Here is a 19,037-nt window from a genome sequence, read left to right as displayed (position 1 = left end):
TTGTCAACTCACCTATTTGGTTGCTGTTCTCCACACCTTGTGAAGAATTACTCATGCTTTGGAAAGTATTACCTAATGTTCTCTGTAGAACAAGCTTGATGTGGATGTGGTTGATAAATTGTAAAGGCAACTATGACAAGGATTGATAATACTATGGTCACTATCTAACAAGAATCTGTGATATACTTTTTGCGTCCTGAATCAACTAATGCAGTCTAGTTTCTTATGATGGGGCAATGAAAGAAGTCTATAGGGGCAACCAGATGAAGGAAGACTCACACAGAGCACAAAGAGGGATGATAAAGTGATAAAAGAGCGACACCCTCGAGAGGAATTGATGGGAAATCTGACATAGCTTTTGTGTGAAGATATACATGCAATAGTGTGTCCTTGAATTTCAAGGTTTAGGTAATTTTCTACACACTTGAAAAGTCCTACGAGAGAGAACATAGAACGAAGAAAATATTGAAGTGTCAAAAATGACAAAGTCATTATCTTGGAATATCCATGAATATCTGGTTTGAACAATGGTGGAATGAGTGTAAAAAATACACTCATCAACCTTTTTTTCTTACACACAATATTTGAATATTTAGACAACAAAATTACGAATATATTTGATTTCAGTATTTTTCAAAGTAGTTCACCAATGATTATCTCTCAAATCACTTGTATGCTCAAGAGGCAAGGGAGATATTTATACAACGCCCACAGTACAATACTGAAGTCTTCCTCAAAAGGGTGAAGGACGGGCAGGCGATTATCCACATGTGTTGCCCCACAGTTGCGCATACCTTTAAGATCATCAAAGGCACTATATTTGCCTTCTGCTTCAGCAACTTTTCATATGAGATCCATCTGTGTATTCACTATTCACCGTATATGATGCCACTTTTCAAAAGTTTTAGATGTCAATTATATGAAATCATGGTGGACATTTGCTGCATACGAAATGTGTTGTGTGTTGAATATAAAATTATGGTGAACATTTGTTGGATATGAAATGTGAATTTGATAATTGTAACGATGAGCAAATAAATCTGCTATTCTGGTCATTGCATTTCACAGGGTTGCGTATATCAAAGTGTGTGCAATGAACACATGAAACACATACGATTATGACACAGCGTGTGCCGCTACGAACCAACACACACGATTTTGACATATATATATATATATATATATATATATATATATATATATATATATATATATATATATATATATATATATATGACATTGTGTGCAATGGACAAACCAACACACACATTCCCCACAATAAAATCGTGTGCGATCAATAAAAATACATGGTAGTGCTTCTCCACGCGCGAACAATGAGGTATACAAACACACATGACTCCTACATAATAATCATGTGCGATGTACGACCTATATCTCACACATACTCGTCTGGCTAAATGTGTGCAATAGCTCATCCCATCACACACGTTCGCTCCGAGTTTATCGCGTGAGATGGGTTCCCCTATTGCACACAGGTAGCCCATATCGTGTGCGATGCACCCCCTATCGCACACCATGGCAAGACGACAATTCACATATCGTGTGCGTTAGAGATTTCTAATCGCGTGCAATGGATGGATCTGCACTAGTGTCAAAAGGTTTAGGCTAGGAGAACATTTCAACCTCTACCCACTTTTGTGGGAAATAAAATAGTTGGTGAACATTTTGAACTTTTTCTCAAAAGTTTTCATGGTGACGGTTTGTTTCAGAATAAAATATTAACCATCCAACATGCTAATCAAGGAACTCAGACATATAATGCTATGACTTTCTTGCAAACATCCGCCAGACCATATCCAACTCAATTTTTCTCTAGATGAACTTAAATTATCCAATAGTTGCTGAAAATCAGTTAGCTAGGAAGAAAAATGGTTGGAATTAAGTCACCACACTAATACCCTAGCATTCTTCTCTGGCTAGCAGCTAACACTGTATGTACACCTTACAAAATTAAGTTGCAAGTTTCACATGTGCAGATCGACCGAGAGCTGAACTCCCACACGTGCATGCACGCACACCCTCTCTCCCAGTGTGCATGCATGCATATGCTGGACCTTAATTAATTAAGCTAAATCTCGCAATCAATCGACCGCTGCTGTTGCTTGTGCCCATGGTCTTCTTCTACGGCGCCGGCGGGCCCTGCTCGTCGTGCCGTGGCCTGGCAGCCCAGAGGGTGCTGACGGCGCGGAGGCGGTGGAAGTAGTCGGCGATGGCGACGAAGCAGTGGGCGGCCTGTCGGACCGTCAGCATGCCGTGCAGCTTGTGCAGGGTCTCCTGCCTCAGCCCATCTGCCTGCGGCGCACAGAAGGAAGGAACACTATTAGTACTAGTAGTTAACTTGGACAATCATTCATGTACACTTGAACAGTGCTAATCGAGAGAAAACGTCGACTTCCGAACGGTTCCATCAAGTGGCAACATAAGATCATGTGGGAGATGATAAACTACGTATGGGCTGGTTCGATCGATCTGTCAGGATCACTCTATAATCAAGCTGCTGCTACTTTTTCCTGCACATTAATTCTTCAAGATCATGATGTCCCAACTTCTCCATCTTGTCATCCCTCAATTCTATGTTAGCGTGCGTCTGTTCGTACGTCTGCAGCGTCTAGCGCACACGTGTGTGTGTGGATGGACGGGCCGGGGGCTTCGATCTCCTTCCGAATTTGACTTGGCGCAACGCGTCTGGCAGGTGGCACCTGCTGGCTAGCTAGGTTTCGCCTAACCTAAATTCGTCCGGCCGGCCATGCCGTGCATGCTGATCCCAACAACCATGCATATGATGACGCAGTGCACGCGTGTGGATGATGCTGGCCGCACGTTCGTCTCACGTCCTAATTAGGGTCTCGTAGTGGGCCCCAGACGCAGCCTGATAGTGATGTGACGTACACATCACATGTGATCATATACTACGCACCTGCCTGACGATGGCTTCCATGGAGGAGATCTTGTTGAGGGCGAGCGACATGTGGCCCATGAAGTTGCCGGCGGCGGCCTCCGGGGAGGCGATGGTGTCGGAGAGGGAGTGCTGGAGGGTCCCCATGGTGTGGTTCAGCGACTCCTCCGTCTCCTGCACCCAGCGCTGGAGGTTGTAGATTCCCAGGAGCTGCCCCTCCGACAGAGACCCCACTTGCTTCAACATTACCTGCATTAGTTAATTAATTATTAAGTAATCCATCATATAGAGTTAAGCGTATATCACTTTTGAGAGCATTTTGAATTTATGGACATCATATAATATGGTTTAGGTTTAGCTTTATGTATATGTACTCAGCATTGATCAGAAATTAGATGCCTAGCTTCTAAATTAGTATATATTGAAAACATATATGTCTATTCTCCACAAAAATGGAAAACAAAAATATATATGGTCCATGTTGGAAAACAGAAATTAATGAGCGCGTCTAGTGCACTTCTTTGAAGGAAAGTGTAGAGCACATTTCATCAACACATATACATGATTTACCCATTCCATCTGGAATATGTATAGAGTAAGCTAAAAAAACACTACCTAATATATGCCAAAAAGTCCACATGAAAAGACACTCAAAACTACGTGATATTCTCTTTCTGAGAACTTGTTGTAGGTGATCTTCTCGGGCCGAGTTTTAGATACACACACGCTTCTAGGATATATGTGCCTACATATATACCTTCTAGAAGGTCAATGATATACAAAAGGATCACAGTTCAGTGAGAAAAAACATGATTGACATTTTTCTCTATCTAAAATCGGTGCATTTTTTGTTATTATTACAAAATTAATTAGTATGCAGGAGATTGATGATTTGTGAGAAGACGGTGTGGAAAATAAAGTTAGACTGATCAATTCACACACGTGACCCATAAACTGAACTGCTAAATAGTTGGTATATGTGCACTCTTTTGATCTGAAATTTTCTCACGCCGAACCGTATTTCATTAGCTATGTTTTGGGCATTTGAATATACTGCTCGCTGGACAGTATAAACCACGTACAAAAGCAAGCATGATAGTCAGTTTCAAAATCCATTTTTTATATACGTTTAACATGAAATATGTGCAGTTCCTGGTTTCAGCATGGCCAAGAATGTTAACTTTGTACAATAAGTGAACGGCAGAAGAATCACTATGTGTTTCGGAAAACTGTCCCCATCACACATCTAACTTCTCCTACACATGTTTCTGGCCAATATTACCTACTCCCCAATCAATCCATTGTGTCTCAACAATGCACATGCATCCAAAAGCTAACCTGCTTGTTTTTTTCCTTCCCCAGTTTCAACTATTCCATCAAGTATGTATTGGACCCTCTTAGCAAAACCTTTTCAGTTTTGGAATAATTTAAGGGACCTCTGGAGTTGTTGACCATGTAATTAGAACGGGCAAAATTAAGATGCGTTTTAGCTTTTCCAAAGCCGGCCTAGAGTTGCTGGAGAATGCAAGTAATACAAGGGGCACATTAGCTAAAAAGGGCAAGGCAGACATTATTAGACATTCATTTTGATGGGAAATTTTTTGGAAGTGGTGACTCAACCTAACATGTCTTTAGGTTTACTAGCACACGCACTTGTCCCAAAATGTATGTTGTACTCGATGTTTCTCACACAAAAAATGTACATAAATGAATGGAATTTTGAGGGAGGGGGAGGGGGGTCAGGAAAGTCAGGGTTTTATGATTTGGGAGGTAAAAAAATAGCTAGAACTATATGTCATAACGTTTGTGTTTTTTTTCACCATGCACATAAAACTTTGAAGTGTCTAGACCGAATTGATTCTTGCGATGTCACGACGATATCGAAATGTAATTGAAACAATCATCTAGCTAGAGATCAATGCCAGAAAATGGCCAACCCCAGGTAGGATATATATAGTGTGGTAGGTTCGAAGTGGCATGTTTCTTGAGTGAATTGATCAAGCAAAATGAAATCAGGGTATTGCATAGATCAATTGACATGTATGTATTGATATTTGAAGGATTAATTGACCTTTTGAGGGGGCGGGGTACCATATAATAAGGAAGAATCTTTCATCAGGTTTGAGATGATTAATTAGTTCTTCATATAAAACATATGATTCCATTTTATAACCGAGTTAGTTACCATATGGTTGCAAGAACTTAGCCGATGAATAAACTACATGCTTCCAGCCCACTATATTGTTTGCAAATGTTGTTCATATGTATTGCCTAGACCATGAGATACTTCTTCATAGTTTTGCACTATATGAGCTTATTTGGTTAAAGGAGAGTAAGAAACACAATCATATTTTCAAAGAATATTATTTTTGCAATCGGAGATTCCCATCTAATATAAACAAATGGCTTTATAACATACTGGTACAATACAGTATTTCCAGTCCCAATGGTAAATGCATGGTTAATCATATTTGGCCGAGACTCTAAAAGGGAGTAGTAGGGGAATCATGGACATTAGGCTCTCACCTTACTAAACTAAACCTACCGGGACCTAGAATAAGTTGACATGATATCAACTAGATGCACATTTATATTTTTTGGGAAAAAAATAGTCTTTCTAGCTGCATCCTAAATCGAAGGGGAGCCTTGGCACAGTGGTACAGTTGTTGCCTTGTGATTATGAGGTCACGGCCGGTTCGGGTCTTGGAAACAACCTATTGTAGAAATGTAGAAAAAGGCTGTGTACAAAAGACCCAAAGTGGTCGGACCCTTTCCCAGACCCTGCGCAAGCAGGAGCTACGTGCAGTGGGTTGCCCTTTTAGCTGCATCCTAAATCAGATGATCTATCTAACTGCAGGGCTAAATCCACTACCATAATGTTTATTGAGTTACATTTCCACATTCAGGGATCGAGACAAGCCCCAAGATAATGGGTCTTAAGGTTGAAATCTGTAAGCCCATAATCCCATGAAAACCTTCTTTAGAAATTCGAAAGAATGACTTTTTTTCATAAATCATAGCCCTAGCCCTACCCCTCCCCCCTTCTAAAAAAGGGACTAACCAGGGCTAGCCCTTGGTGGCATTTTTTTATAGAAGCAACAACCTGAGCACCACAGGGGGGGGGGGTGTCAAGACTCGAACCCGGGTGGGTTGCGCGTGCGCTCCCAGACAACTGACCAACAGAGTGACGCCCTATTCTCCCATGCCCCCTTCCGTCTCCACTTCTCTGAACCATCATGGTTGGCGGCTCTTCCCCACAACCCAATCTAATGGATCTGGGGAAATCAACGCTCACGCTCCTTGTGGTGACGCTGGAATCAATGTCACTGTGACGTGGATGTGGGCAAGGTACTTATTTCACTGTACCCCAAACAAATAACACGAGGACACAAAAACTTAACAAACTAGACAAAGACTCCCACAAGTGCGAAGAGATCTGCCTTCTCTCTTGCCACCCGAGGACTGAAGTTTGGCAGAGATAGAGATATACAAACATGAAAAGTATTGCACATCAAAATCTTTTCCCACTTCCTCGTCGCTCATCAAGGGCCCACAATTTGACCTCCTACGCTTGCTTCCACACCCCCCTCCCCCCTCACCCAGAAAACCACATGGTTGAATACATACACTAGCTAGGAAATACTTCCCAGAACATGAAATTCAATTAAGCGAGAATAGCAACCCTATACCGTCTTTGGTATTGAATGGGTAGGTCTTTCCTTGCAAAACAATCAAACTGTTGTGTGCATACCTTGATGACCTCCGTGGGTCGAAACCCACCCAACCAAAGGAAGCAACGCTCTGCGGGGCTGGCCCACACACCGCATAAGAGATGGAAAATGTCGATCCTGGCAATCGCGGCCTTGAGGTTTAGCAACTCTTCATGATGTGCCATGGCACCACCGACCAACACCTGCACCTGGTTGTCCGGCGCATTGTCGTTCAACAATGCCCTGAGCTGGAAGATCAGCTTGCTGTGCTCTTCCACCCATCTCCCATACTCCACATCAAACATACCAGCTGCCCATCATAGATATCATATGGAATATTAGAAACAATATTGCAACACTTTCCAAATGCATAATTAGAGACACATTTAGAGGATTGTTTCAATAATTCGCAAAATTAAAGGGATTGATTGATTGATTGGTTTTCAGTGTCTCATTACCAAATGAAGGGGCAGAAGGAAGGCCTTGGTGGTGCTCTCCAGTACCCAACAAGACACCCTGCAGTAATTATTTTAGCATGGAGTTTGTCAGTTGTCACGAACTGATTCATAACTCTAGCTAGGATAGTTAATCAAAAAATCAAGTGGTGTTTTCCGTTTTAGTTACCTGTACTCTTCCTGCTTGAACCTGTTGTTCGATCTGGCTTAGCCTAATCCTACTTGTCTCCAACTGTTGGATGTAAGCCTGAAGAATGAAGAGGTAATTACCTCTAATTAGTTCCTTACATAGTTAGATATGCTGCATCAAGGCGTATGGAAATGCACATTCTGTTTCGGTTTCTGAAGGTCCTGGATCTAGAAATATTCAAACAGCGCTTGAATAAAGAGTTCACTCGACGATATACAAAAGTTATTTTCCTTAAATATATCAGGATGATGCATGGAAATTTGGTAGCATACAAAGCTTACTTTTCTGCTACTAAATTAGTCTAATTTCTATATCTGCTCGCACATAATAATGAGAGATAACTGGCACAAATAACCATAGGTCTTGAGGTGCTATATTAGTTTGTAGAGCCAACCAGTCACGGCATGATCAGAATATATTGCACCAGGGAATATCGAAACATAAATAGCGATAACACTCTTGGAAAGTAACATAGTTCTCTAGCTACTTGGTCTGTCAAGTTCAAGAAAATAAAGATATCCCTGAGCACATAAGTCTGTAAGAAAGAGCCAAAAACTGCTACATCACAAATCTCATTTAATCACTACTAGCAGACAATGAAACCCCATTTATTTAGTGAAGGGAAAAGTATAGTTGACTAATGGCGGTGTTAATTGCATATGTTGAACAGCGTATATACATATGTTTGGACCTTAATTAATGCCACATGTATTAATGTATGTTTATGAAGATATGTACATACATAAGTATATGCATGCATGATTTGTTTCTTTAAGTTGTGGTGTTTCTTGGTTGACTGACTCACCTTCTTTCTGAGCCTACTTTTCCTGGCTGCCTCTCTATTCTGTGCAAGCCTCCTCAGTGTCTGCAACATGCACATATAAAATACACACACATGTCAAAGTCAAGAGTCATAACATATATATGCAGCTAGGGTTAACTACCATTTGTATGTATGTGTGTAGCCTGCCTGCCCTGTAGACAGTGACTGTTCACCCTCTCATAATTAGTACTATTCTATAAGAAAACCTCTTCTAATTAGTTATGTTATTTTACCTTTAGACTAAATTAAATTAATATTTTTCAAAATATTTACTATTTGTGAAGATATTTTTTTTAGAAAGAAGGCCTAGGCTAGCTAGTTTACCTTAGGGTCCTGTGTTCTCCTGCTCCCTTCCCTATCTGGGTCTGTGCTAGATGATGTTGCACCCTTCCCACTGCTGGTTCCTTCCTTCTGCAAGCCACATTTGTTACAAAAACATGTGAGACAAAGGGGGGACATTTCTACATATATTTTGCATATACTTCTCTAGATAGGAAGGAAGAGATCATAAAATAAGATACCTTGATGAGACTGGCACTGTTCTTGTTGTCCTTGGCTGAACCAGTCAGCAAGGGTGTTGCATTGGGGCCGCCGGCGGCACCTTGCAGCACTAGCTGCTGCTGTTCAGGCCTCTTTGGAGACGCCTGCTGCGGGTTACCGCCATTAGCAAGCATGGCCGCCATGACTGCGCCGCCATTAATCTACACTTACAAATATATCACCATCACGCCATCCATGAAAAATCAATTAAATTGACCGTATATATTGTGTAATTTGCGTGCATACGTACGCATATACGTACCTTTGCAGCAGGGTTAAGCGGCTCGGCGGCATGCATGGGCTGCGAGGGGAAGATGTTCAGGGTTTCTGCAAGTGGGAGTAGGATTGATTAACAAGATGCTGCAACTCGTAGCTAGAGAGAGATAGAGAAAAAGATGTTGCGTGGTGCTTTGGAAGCTAGCTAGAAATATTGAGCGATTGGAATTAATCCACAATTAAAACTAATCGTTCTTGGAGAAAGTGCTTTCGATCTTAAATACATGTGGTACTTGTAACGCATGCTTGGGGCTGCAATTCAACAGGGTGCATGAGAAGGTGAAAATGGAAAGGAATGTGTGAGAAGAGGAAAGAAGGAATATTTATAGCTTCTTTAAGATCAAGTTCTTGCAAAGGGGGGAGACAGTCTGTTACATGTCACACTCTTCACACAGGAAGAATTACCAAATTAATACCAAGAAGGAACACATCATCAGGAACAAAACACACGAAACCAACAACAAATTAGACACAGCAAACTGGGTGATTAAGCATATGAATATAAGTGGGTTTTTTTTCCGAAAACTTACGTCGTTGTTCCTGAATCGACTGTGGGTCATGACCATCTAGGTAGAGAAATATTGCCGTTTGATCAAAATCTGCCATGTCGTAGCTCGTCGACTCCTTGCTCCTAAAAAGGAAATTGGATGAGGAAACAAGCAATAGTCAGTAGTTGAATACATCAGGAAGCAAGTAGGAACACAACTTTTCTTTAATGGAGCAGATAGAAGAGTCGGTGTGTGAAATCCATTAAAAAAGTTTTGATCTTAGCTACTTGCTGAAAGGTACAAGGAAAAGAATTGTATCCTAATATTTGGAAAATTTGTTGCCCTCTTTCCTTATCTCAACCTCTAAACTATTTCCATGTCCCTAACTAATCACTCGATAAGTAATTTGACATAGTGATAGAGAGCTGGACAGTTCCTCATGTATGTCTGTGTATGAATTCTTCAAAACAATCAAAAACCCAAACTCCACAAGATGTGAAATGACGGTAGAAGAATCTTGATCATTTTGCTAATTAAACTAGTTACCTCTATGCATAGACACACAAGAACAATTCCTTCGGTGACTGAGAAAATAAAATTAAACCTAGAGAGGAAGCGGGTGGAACCAAAAGGTGAGAACAGAGAACTAAAAGGAACAAATATCAGTATGAAGTTGGTGAATTCCTAGCTATTCTATGGAACCAAACAAGCAAAAGTGTGCTGTTCATCTCTTTGCGTGGAGGCTGGGGAGACTCAAGGAGAGAACTCTAGAAAGGCCAAAAGAAGAGGGGAAAACGTATAGCTCGTGTGATCAACTTACATGGAGGAAGAGGCGATCATCGGCGGTGGCGGGGCGCTCCGGAAGCCCAGGGGGAGCTCCGAGGGTTGGTGATGGTGGTGATCTTCTTCTCTGATGCCTCCCACGAAGCCCTTATGAAGGCTCTGACCATCCTCCAGCTCGTCTCTCTCTCTTCACACTATGCACATCTCTAGCAAAAGGATACAAAATCAGACATTAATTGCAACTGACTTCTGTTTGCACTCTTCTTTTATACTTGGCACCAAAGATATAAAGAAAGGGCTGCAGCTTTTCGTCTGGAAGTCACCTAAAATCTTCCCCCTACTCCCCTTATCTTTTGACCAAGAGAGAAGAAGACTTTTAAGAGAGAGAGAGAGAGAGAGAGAGAGAGAGAGAGAGAGAGAGAGAGAGAGAGAGAGTGTTAAGGGTTGAGCAAATACTAGCTAGTCTGTATTAATTGGCAGATTGTGAGAAATTTTATTTCTACCATTCATAATTTGTTCTTCTCATTCTTAACACTTCCTAATCAAGTTTATATCAGTCTTCCACTACATGTCTGCTAGTTTTTTTTAGCTAGCGATGTTGAGCCAAAATATTATTGGAGAGAATTTATTTAATTAATATTTCCTCGTTAAAAGCGTATATATAAGATTTAGGTGGCCATGCGTGCGATCAGATAGGGATCGACAAAGAAGATATGAAGATGTGCCGCCAATTGTAAAGAGGCTAAATCTCCTCCTTACTAGCCTAATATTGAGTGTGGTTTTCTGTAGGTCGAGCTATATGATACCCTCTTATCATAGCCATCAATTTCGACATCGTGATCCGTGCAGGCACATTTGTCTGTTTTGCTTCTCTTGAACGAAACAACATATAAACTTCGAACTTTTCAGAACAATAAAAAATTCTAGGAACAATGTGGAAAAAACTTTTGTTTTTTTTCATGTATTTTAAATGCTTAAAATAATTTTTTAATCAAAAAAAGTCTCATTTTGTATATTTATGTCAGACCAAAAAAGCTGAATACTTTTTCACACATTGAAGTTCTAAAGTTTGTTTGATCTGCAAAGTTTGAAGTCCATATGTTGTTTCATTTGAGAAAAAAAAAGTTTTACGTAGTAAGTTAGCTGGAGAGCACAAATCTCAAAGCAATGTTGTTGGAGGGGTGAGGATAAGGGGTTCCATGTAACTCAAACTTCATAGGAACTTTCTGCTAATTATTTGAACAATGCAAGAAGATGATATAAAAATTTAATGACGGAGAGAGCCATAGGGGTGGGAACATATTAGTCCATATTGATTATATTATTATTGGAAAATATATGTTTGTTTTTTCTCTCCTTATGTGACTACCCGTTAAATCTTAGCATATCATTTTAGCCATTACTTCCTAATTCCATTAATAGAATCATTGTCAATGGTTACAGGTTTGTGAGATATATTGAGCAAATATTCAATTATTCGCTCCTCGCTATACTCATTTATAGCGGATCTTGGGATGGGAGTTGTGTCCTTTAATGTGATCGACTAGGACCGTCAAAGGACAAGATGACATGCTAAAGATCAGAAAAGGTTTAAACCCGGTCTCTTCTTAGTAGCTGGAAGACTATGAGAACTTCCATCTGTGTAATCTCTCATTTTATTTTTTGTGTTTGCCACTTCCAGTTTAGATTTATTTCATATTGGCCATTGTCATCTAATTCGAAAAGGTGCATCTAGTCCCTTATTGGATTTTGACGTTTAATGAAAAATGTTTAATAGGAGTGTTTGACAAAGAAACTACCACTTTAGAGGTTTTTGTCCCCCAAAACTACCATTTTTTAAAAAGTGACCGAAAACTACCAGAAGTTGCTAATTTTGTGACTAAAAACTACCAAGTCAGCCTGGTGACCCTTTCAAGCGATTTAAACGCGTTTTCGACAAGACCTGCCCACCTGTCAGGCCGACGGGCTGCCTAACGGCTAACGGTGACGGCCGGTGGTATAAGTGCATCTAGTGCCCCTTAGTGATTTTGGTGTATTGAAGACTTATAGGTTAAGGGACTTATGCGTTTGTGAGTGTACACAGGTCTATAAGTCTATGAGGAGTTTGATATTTACAGAGAAAGTCGACCCCTAAAAATGAAGTTCTTCGACTGAAGACTTTGGATTTCTGAAGACTTTGAAAGTGAAGAAATTGGTGTGACCTTGAAGACTTGGAATTCATTCGAGGAAAATGAAGCGTGAAGACTTTTGTTTTCGTAGTTTCATTTTCTCTTTCTTGAGTCATAGGAAACATCGTACTGTTAAAGGGGGTCGAGGAAATACTAAGGAAAAATTTCCATGTGATGCTCAACTCAAAATCCTACACCTACCAATCCCTTTGAGTGAAGCCATTGGAAATCTCATACAGTTCAGTCAATTTCTTCAGTGACAGAGACGAAGTTCTTCTGGTCGCTCAGAAATTTGTTCTGACTGAGGAGTTAGGAATTCGCCAGTGCGGATTGCCTACATAGTGAGGAACATGATAGCCCTGAGGAATTTGAGAGTCAAAATTCCGACCGTTGCTGTGCTATGTGCCAGCTATCCCAAAATATCTACCCACCTAACGGTCATATCATTGAAGGACATTTATGTCTTATCATGTCGGGCTGCTCCCTAGGCTAAATAGCCGCCCCCTACAACCACTAGCTAGTTGGCTGCTCCAAGAGAAACTGACACTTGTCATTTGAGAGCATCCCATCCTCCGAGGACTTTGAACGAAAATCATCAAGTGAGGAAAACCCAAACCCAACAGACCTACAAACCCAAAGTGATTGAGCATCACTGAAGAGATTGATCCTGCGTGGATCCGACACTTGTTACCTTTGAAGACTGTGCTTCTTCCAGACGGTTAGGCGTCATGGTCTAGAGCATCCAAGAGGAATTGTGGATTGCCGAGTGACCTAGTCTGTGAAGGTTTGGAAGTCACCTGAAGACTTACCATGAGTGATTGGGCGAGGTCTGTGTGACCTTAGCTCAAGGAGAATACAGTGAGGACTGTGTGTCCTCAGGTTTAAATACCTAGCCGCTCCAACCAGATGTACAACTGAGATAACAGTTGGAACTGGTCTACCAAATCATTGTCTTCACCAAGCTTACTGGTTCTATTTCCTTAACTCTTTCATTTCCTCATTTCAGTTGTTGTGTGCTTGTTCATATCTGTTTGAAGACTTTGACTACAGACTTTGTCAATTTCCTCAGTTCAATTTCTTCAGTCTGTTTGTCTTCATTCTGTGTTATCATGTGTTTACGCTTTCTACACTATGTGCTTGTCTTCATTTCATCATGATGACTATGCTTGTGTTCTGTTATGTTTACTTTTGAGTACTTATTCTGCTGCAAGTAGTTCTTCGCTAAGGAATTTCCTCACCAGCAAATTCCTCAGTGAAGAATTCATAAAAATCGCCTATTCACCTCCCCTCTAGTCGATATAATGCACTTTCAATTGGTATTAGAGCAAGGTACTCCCTTGTTCTGTGTGATTTTGGTTTAACTGCCTGGAGTTTTAGTTATGTCGACTGCAGGTATGATCAAGGTCTCTGCTGGGTGTCCTACCTTCGATGGCACGGACTACCCCTACTAGAAGAATAAGATGCGAATGCATCTTGAGGCAATTGATAACCATCTCTGGTATGTTGTGGAAAATGGTGTTCTCTCAGTCACACCTTCTCTGAACGCTACTGATGTGAAGACATTCAAGCAACTCGATTCTCAAGCGAAGAACATCATATGTGGCGATCTAAGCAAAGGGCAGTATGGAAGAGTGAATGCTTTGGAAACTGCTAAGCTTATCTGGGATAGGCTGTCCAAAGTGAATGAAGGAGTCTCAACTCAACGTGACTCTCGTGTTGACGTTCTTTGCAATCTCTTCAACCGCTTCAAAAGACTCAACAATGAAAATGTTCAACAAACCTTCGATCGCCACACTGACATCTCAAATGAGCTTCAAGCACTTGGTGCCACTGACACCATCGACCATGAGGTGGTGAAGAAATTGCTGAGATCGCTTGATTCTTCATTTGATACTCTGGCACTGATGATTCAAGAACGTGCTGATTACAAGTCACTTGATCCCCCTGATATCCTCGAGAGGCTAAACACTCATGAGTTCCAGCTTGCTGAGAAGAGAGATCTCTATGGTTCGAGATATGGCAGATCACGTGCTTTGAAGGCCAAGGCAGTATCTGAGTCTGAGGATGAAGACTCCGGTAGCAGCCTTGGTGATCCTGATGAACTGAGCCAGGAACTAGCACTGCTCGTGAAGAAATTTCAAAAGTTCTCAAGACGTGGTCGCTTTGGAAAATCCTCAAGGAGCAATGATTCCTCATCCAGTGACTGCAAGGAGAGGCTATGCCACAAATGCAAGAAACCTGGTCACTACATTCAAGATTGTCCTCAGTGGGATAAGGAATCAAATAAGAAGAAATACAAGGATTATAGTTCTGATGATGCAAAGAAGAAGAAGAAATCTTCAAAGTCTTCATCATCAAAATCCTCAAAGTCTTCATCTCACAAGAAGAGCAGCTCCAAGAAGGCTCGGGCATTCATTGGCAAGGAAATGGACTCTGAGGCTGAATCTGAGGAACATGATGAAGAGGAGGCATCTGAGGAGTCCGAGTCTGGTGTGGCGAGCCTAGCTCTCGCTACTGCACTCGTCAGCAAGTCTATCTTCAACTCTGAAGAAAATGGCATCACCAACAAGGCTGATGAAGGCAATGATGACTTCTCTCCCACCTATTGCTTCATGGCAAAGGGTGCCAAGGTAACTAAATACCCCTCCTCTGAATCTAGTGAGGATGAATCTAATGAAAACCTCAAGCCTAGCTACTCTAAACTTGCTAAGATTGCTGTGAAACAACAAAAGGCTTTTGAAAAGGTTCAAAACATGCTAGACAAAAGTGATGATATGTTGGGTGAAGAAATGGATCGCACTAAAACCTTGACTGAAAATCTTCAGAGACTTCAGTCTAGGTTTGACAACCTTCAAGGTCATCATAACACTCTCTTATCTGATCACGAGAAGCTTTCTTATGAATTTCTTCAAAGAAAGCAAGATCTTGAGAAGCTAAGGGTGAGTTATGAAGATCTTCAGAGGAGCGTGATTCATTACTTGCTCAAGAAATCAACGCTACTCAGGAAGAATTTGATCCTCCATGTTTGAAGTGCATTGAACGTGAATCTGCTAATTCTTCACATGAATGTTCAAATGCTTCTAATGCTACAAATTCTTCATCTGTCTCTGATATCACTAATTCCTCATCTCTGATATCACTAATTCCTCATCTGAGGACATTGCTAGTATCACTGATGATGCAGGGCTGAAGGAATTGTACATGACAGGCATATACAAAAGCCTCAAAGGGCATCAGACTCTTTGTGACGTGCTTAAAAAGCAGATCCTCAATAGGAACCCTAGGAAATAGGGTATTGCCTTTGAGAGGAAACTCAATGCTGATGGAACATATTGGAAGCCTAAGCAGTACCCCAAAACCTCATGGGTTGCTTTAAAGGGACCTCTAGTTGATCCATCCAATTTATCTGGCTTTACATGTGAATCTCCTCATTCTTCTGATGAGTCATTTGACTCCAACTATAAACTGTTCAAAAATCAGAATGGTGAAGTATTTGCTAGATATGTTGACACTAACTGCAGGAACGGTTCCCCTATGAAGAAAATCTAGGTTCCCAAAAGTTGCCTTGAAAGTCTTCAGGTGAATGTCCTCATGACACCACCTGTGAAGAATAGGAACTCCAGATAAATTTTTTCATATGGACCGAATTCTTCATATGGATCCAAGTCCTCATACAGACCAAATTCCTCATGTGGATCAAATTCCTCAAAAGGATCAAAATCCTCATATGATCATCATCGTGCTAACCCCTCTGTTTCACAAGGAAGGGCTAAGGGCTATGAATACGAGCATTATTCTTCTAACCATTATGTTCATAAGTCCTCGAAGAATTTCTCTGCTTATTCATATGCTTATCCTAACCCCTCTTATGTGACACGAAGTGGACTGGCTTCTATGCCACCTTTCTCATTTGGTGCTTGCAGAGTGATGAATTCTTTGCCACCCCTTTAGATGTGGGTGGTGAAGAAAAAGAACTAATCTCTTATGCAGGGCCAGGTCTCAGACGTGCTTAAAACATCTGAAGAATTTGCTGGAGACCTGAAAATACCTGAAAGGACGCATGCTAGTCATGAAGAAATGAACTTTCATTTCTCACGTCCTCATACTATTTTATCTGTTCTATTGCTTGATGAAATTGATCTGATGATATTGATGTCATATTCTTCAGTGATGAAGTATATGAGTTCGTAAGGTGCACTAATTCATCTGCAGGATGATCAACCCAAAGCCAATGAGTGGGTCCTCGATAGTGGATGTACAAATCACATGACTGGTGACAAGAATCTATTGATGGGCGCTCCCTTATCAGCATCGCATCTGAAGCATATCATCTTCGCTGACAAAGGCAAAATTCAGTCTTCGAAGGCTTTAGGAGAGGAGACTTGTATATTGTTGATTTCTCTACAGGACCACAACCGGCCGTATGCCTACTTGCAAAAGCTTCAGAAGGCTGGCTATGGCATCGACGACTTGGTCATGCTGGCATGAGGAATCTACACACACTTGCGAAGAAGAAGCATGCCATTAGCATTGAGATGTTGGAAATATGCCCTAGAGGCAATAATAAATTAGTTATTATTATATTTTCTTGTTCATGATAATCTTTTATTATCCATGCTATAATTGTATTGATAGGAAACTCAGATACATGTGTGGATACATAGACAACACCATGTCCCTAGTAAGCCTCTAGTTGACTAGCTCGTTGATCAATAGATGGTCACGGTTTCCTGACCATGGACATTGGATGTCGTTGATAACGGGATCACATCATTAGTAGAATGATGTGATGGACAAGACCCAATCCTAAGCCTAGCACAAAGATCGTGTAGTTCGTATGCTAAAGCTTTTCTAATGTCAAGTACCATTTCCTTAGACCATGAGATTGTGCAACTCCCGGATACCGTAGGAATGCTTTGGGTGTACCAAACGTCACAACGTAACTGGGTGGCTATAAAGGTGCACTACGGGTATCTCCGAAAGTGTCTGTTGGGTTGGCACGAATCGAGACTGGGATTTGTCCCTCCGTGTGACGGAGAGGTATCTCTGGGCCCACTCAGTAGGACATCATCATAATGTGCACAATGTGACCAAGGGGTTGATCACGGGATGATGTGTTACGGAACGAGTAAAGAGACTTGCCGGTAATGAGATTGAACAAGGTATGGGCATACCGACGATCGAATCTCGGGCAAGTACTATACCGCTAGACAAAGGGAATTGTATACGGGATTGATTGAATCCTCGACATCGTGGTTCATCAAATGAGATCATCGTGGAACATGTGGGAGCCAACATGGGTATCCAGATCCCACTGTTGGTTATTGGCCGGAGAGTTGTCTCGGTCATGTCTGCATGGTTCCCGAACCCGTAGGGTCTACACACTTAAGGTTCGGTGACACTAGGGTTGTAGAGATAATAGTATGCGGTACTCTGAATGTTGTTCAGAGTCTCGGATGGGATCCCGGACATCATGAGGAGTTCCGGAGTGGTCCGGAGGTAAAGATTTATATATAGGAAGTCCAGTTTCGGCCACCGGGAAAGTTTCGGGGGTCATCGGTATTGTACCGGGACCACCAGAAGGGTCCCGGGGGTCCACCGGGTGGGGCCACCTATCCCGGAGGGCCCCATAGGCTGAGGGGGCGTGGGAACCAGCCCCTGGTGGGCTGGTGCGCCCCCCTGGGCCTCCCATGCACCTAGGGTTAGAAACCCTAAGGGGTGGGGGACGCCTCCACCTGTCTTGGAGGCCAAGCCACCCCTAGGGCCACCGCCCCCTCCCTAGATGGGATCTACAAGGGGCCGGCGCCCCCCTTAGGCCCCTATATATAGTGGAGGGGAGGGAGGGCAGCTGAACCTGAGTCCCTGGCGCCTCCCTCTTTCCCGTGACACCTCTTCCTCCCCGCTTGCGCTTGGCAAAGCCCTGCCGGGATCCCGCTACTTCCACCACCACGCCGTCGTGCTGCTGGATCTCCATCAACTTCTCCTCCCCTTGCTGGATCAAGAAGGAGGGGATGTCTCTCCCAACCGTATGTGTGTTGAACACGGAGGTGCCATCCGTTCGGCGCTAGGATCATCGGTGATTTGGATCACGACGAGTACGACTCCATCAACCCCGTTCACTTGAACGCTTCCGCTTAGCGATCTACAAGGGTATGTATATGCACTCCCCTCTCTCTCGTTGTTAGTCTCTCCATAGATAGATCTTGGTGACTCATAGGAAAATTTTGAATTTCTGCTACGTTCCCCAACAGTGGCATCATGAGCTAGGTCTATTGCGTAGATTCCATGCACGAGTAGAACACACAGTAGTTGTGGGCGTTGATTTTGTTCAATATGCTTACCGTTACTAGTCCAATCTTGATTCGGCGACATTGTGGGATGAAGCGTCCTGGACCGACCTTACACGTACACTTATGTGAGATAGGTTCCACCGACTGACATGCACTTGTTGCATAAGGTGGCTAGCGGGTGCCAGTCTCTCCCACTTTAGTCGGATCGGATTCGATGACAAGGGTCCTTATGAAGGGTAAATAGCAATTGGCATATCACGTTGTGGCTTTTGCGTAGGTAAGAAATGTTCTTGCTAGAAACCCATAGCAGCCACGTAAAACATGCAAACAACAATTAGAGGACGTCCAACTTGTTTTTGCAGGGTATGCTATGTGATGTGATATGGCCAAAAAGAAT

The 19,037-nt window shown here is 42.1% G+C and overlaps 1 protein-coding gene across 1 annotated transcript in view; it reads right to left on the bottom strand.

The window, feature by feature from the left end:
• Window positions 1–1,789: 1,789 nt before the first annotated feature.
• LOC119309479 (transcription factor TGAL7-like) overlaps window positions 1,790–19,037 on the bottom strand; it is an 80,965-nt gene continuing 63,717 nt past the window's right edge. Inside the window, exons 5-15 of the mRNA XM_037585470.1 lie at window positions 10,220–10,371; window positions 9,442–9,542; window positions 8,898–8,962; window positions 8,617–8,796; window positions 8,420–8,506; window positions 8,078–8,137; window positions 7,252–7,329; window positions 7,086–7,143; window positions 6,669–6,937; window positions 2,939–3,166; window positions 1,790–2,313 (exon numbers count right to left, since the gene is read on the bottom strand). Coding sequence (XP_037441367.1) covers window positions 2,143–2,313; window positions 2,939–3,166; window positions 6,669–6,937; window positions 7,086–7,143; window positions 7,252–7,329; window positions 8,078–8,137; window positions 8,420–8,506; window positions 8,617–8,796; window positions 8,898–8,962; window positions 9,442–9,542; window positions 10,220–10,371 — 1,449 coding nt within the window. The 3' untranslated portion in view covers window positions 1,790–2,142. The remainder of the gene's footprint in view (window positions 2,314–2,938; window positions 3,167–6,668; window positions 6,938–7,085; window positions 7,144–7,251; window positions 7,330–8,077; window positions 8,138–8,419; window positions 8,507–8,616; window positions 8,797–8,897; window positions 8,963–9,441; window positions 9,543–10,219; window positions 10,372–19,037) is intronic.

Source organism: Triticum dicoccoides, chromosome 5B (genome assembly GCF_002162155.2).
Source record: "Triticum dicoccoides isolate Atlit2015 ecotype Zavitan chromosome 5B, WEW_v2.0, whole genome shotgun sequence".
In the NCBI taxonomy this organism is placed as follows: Eukaryota; Viridiplantae; Streptophyta; class Magnoliopsida; order Poales; family Poaceae; genus Triticum; species Triticum dicoccoides.
Note: the sequence above shows the minus strand (reverse complement) of the source record. Positions and strands in the feature narration are given on the sequence as shown.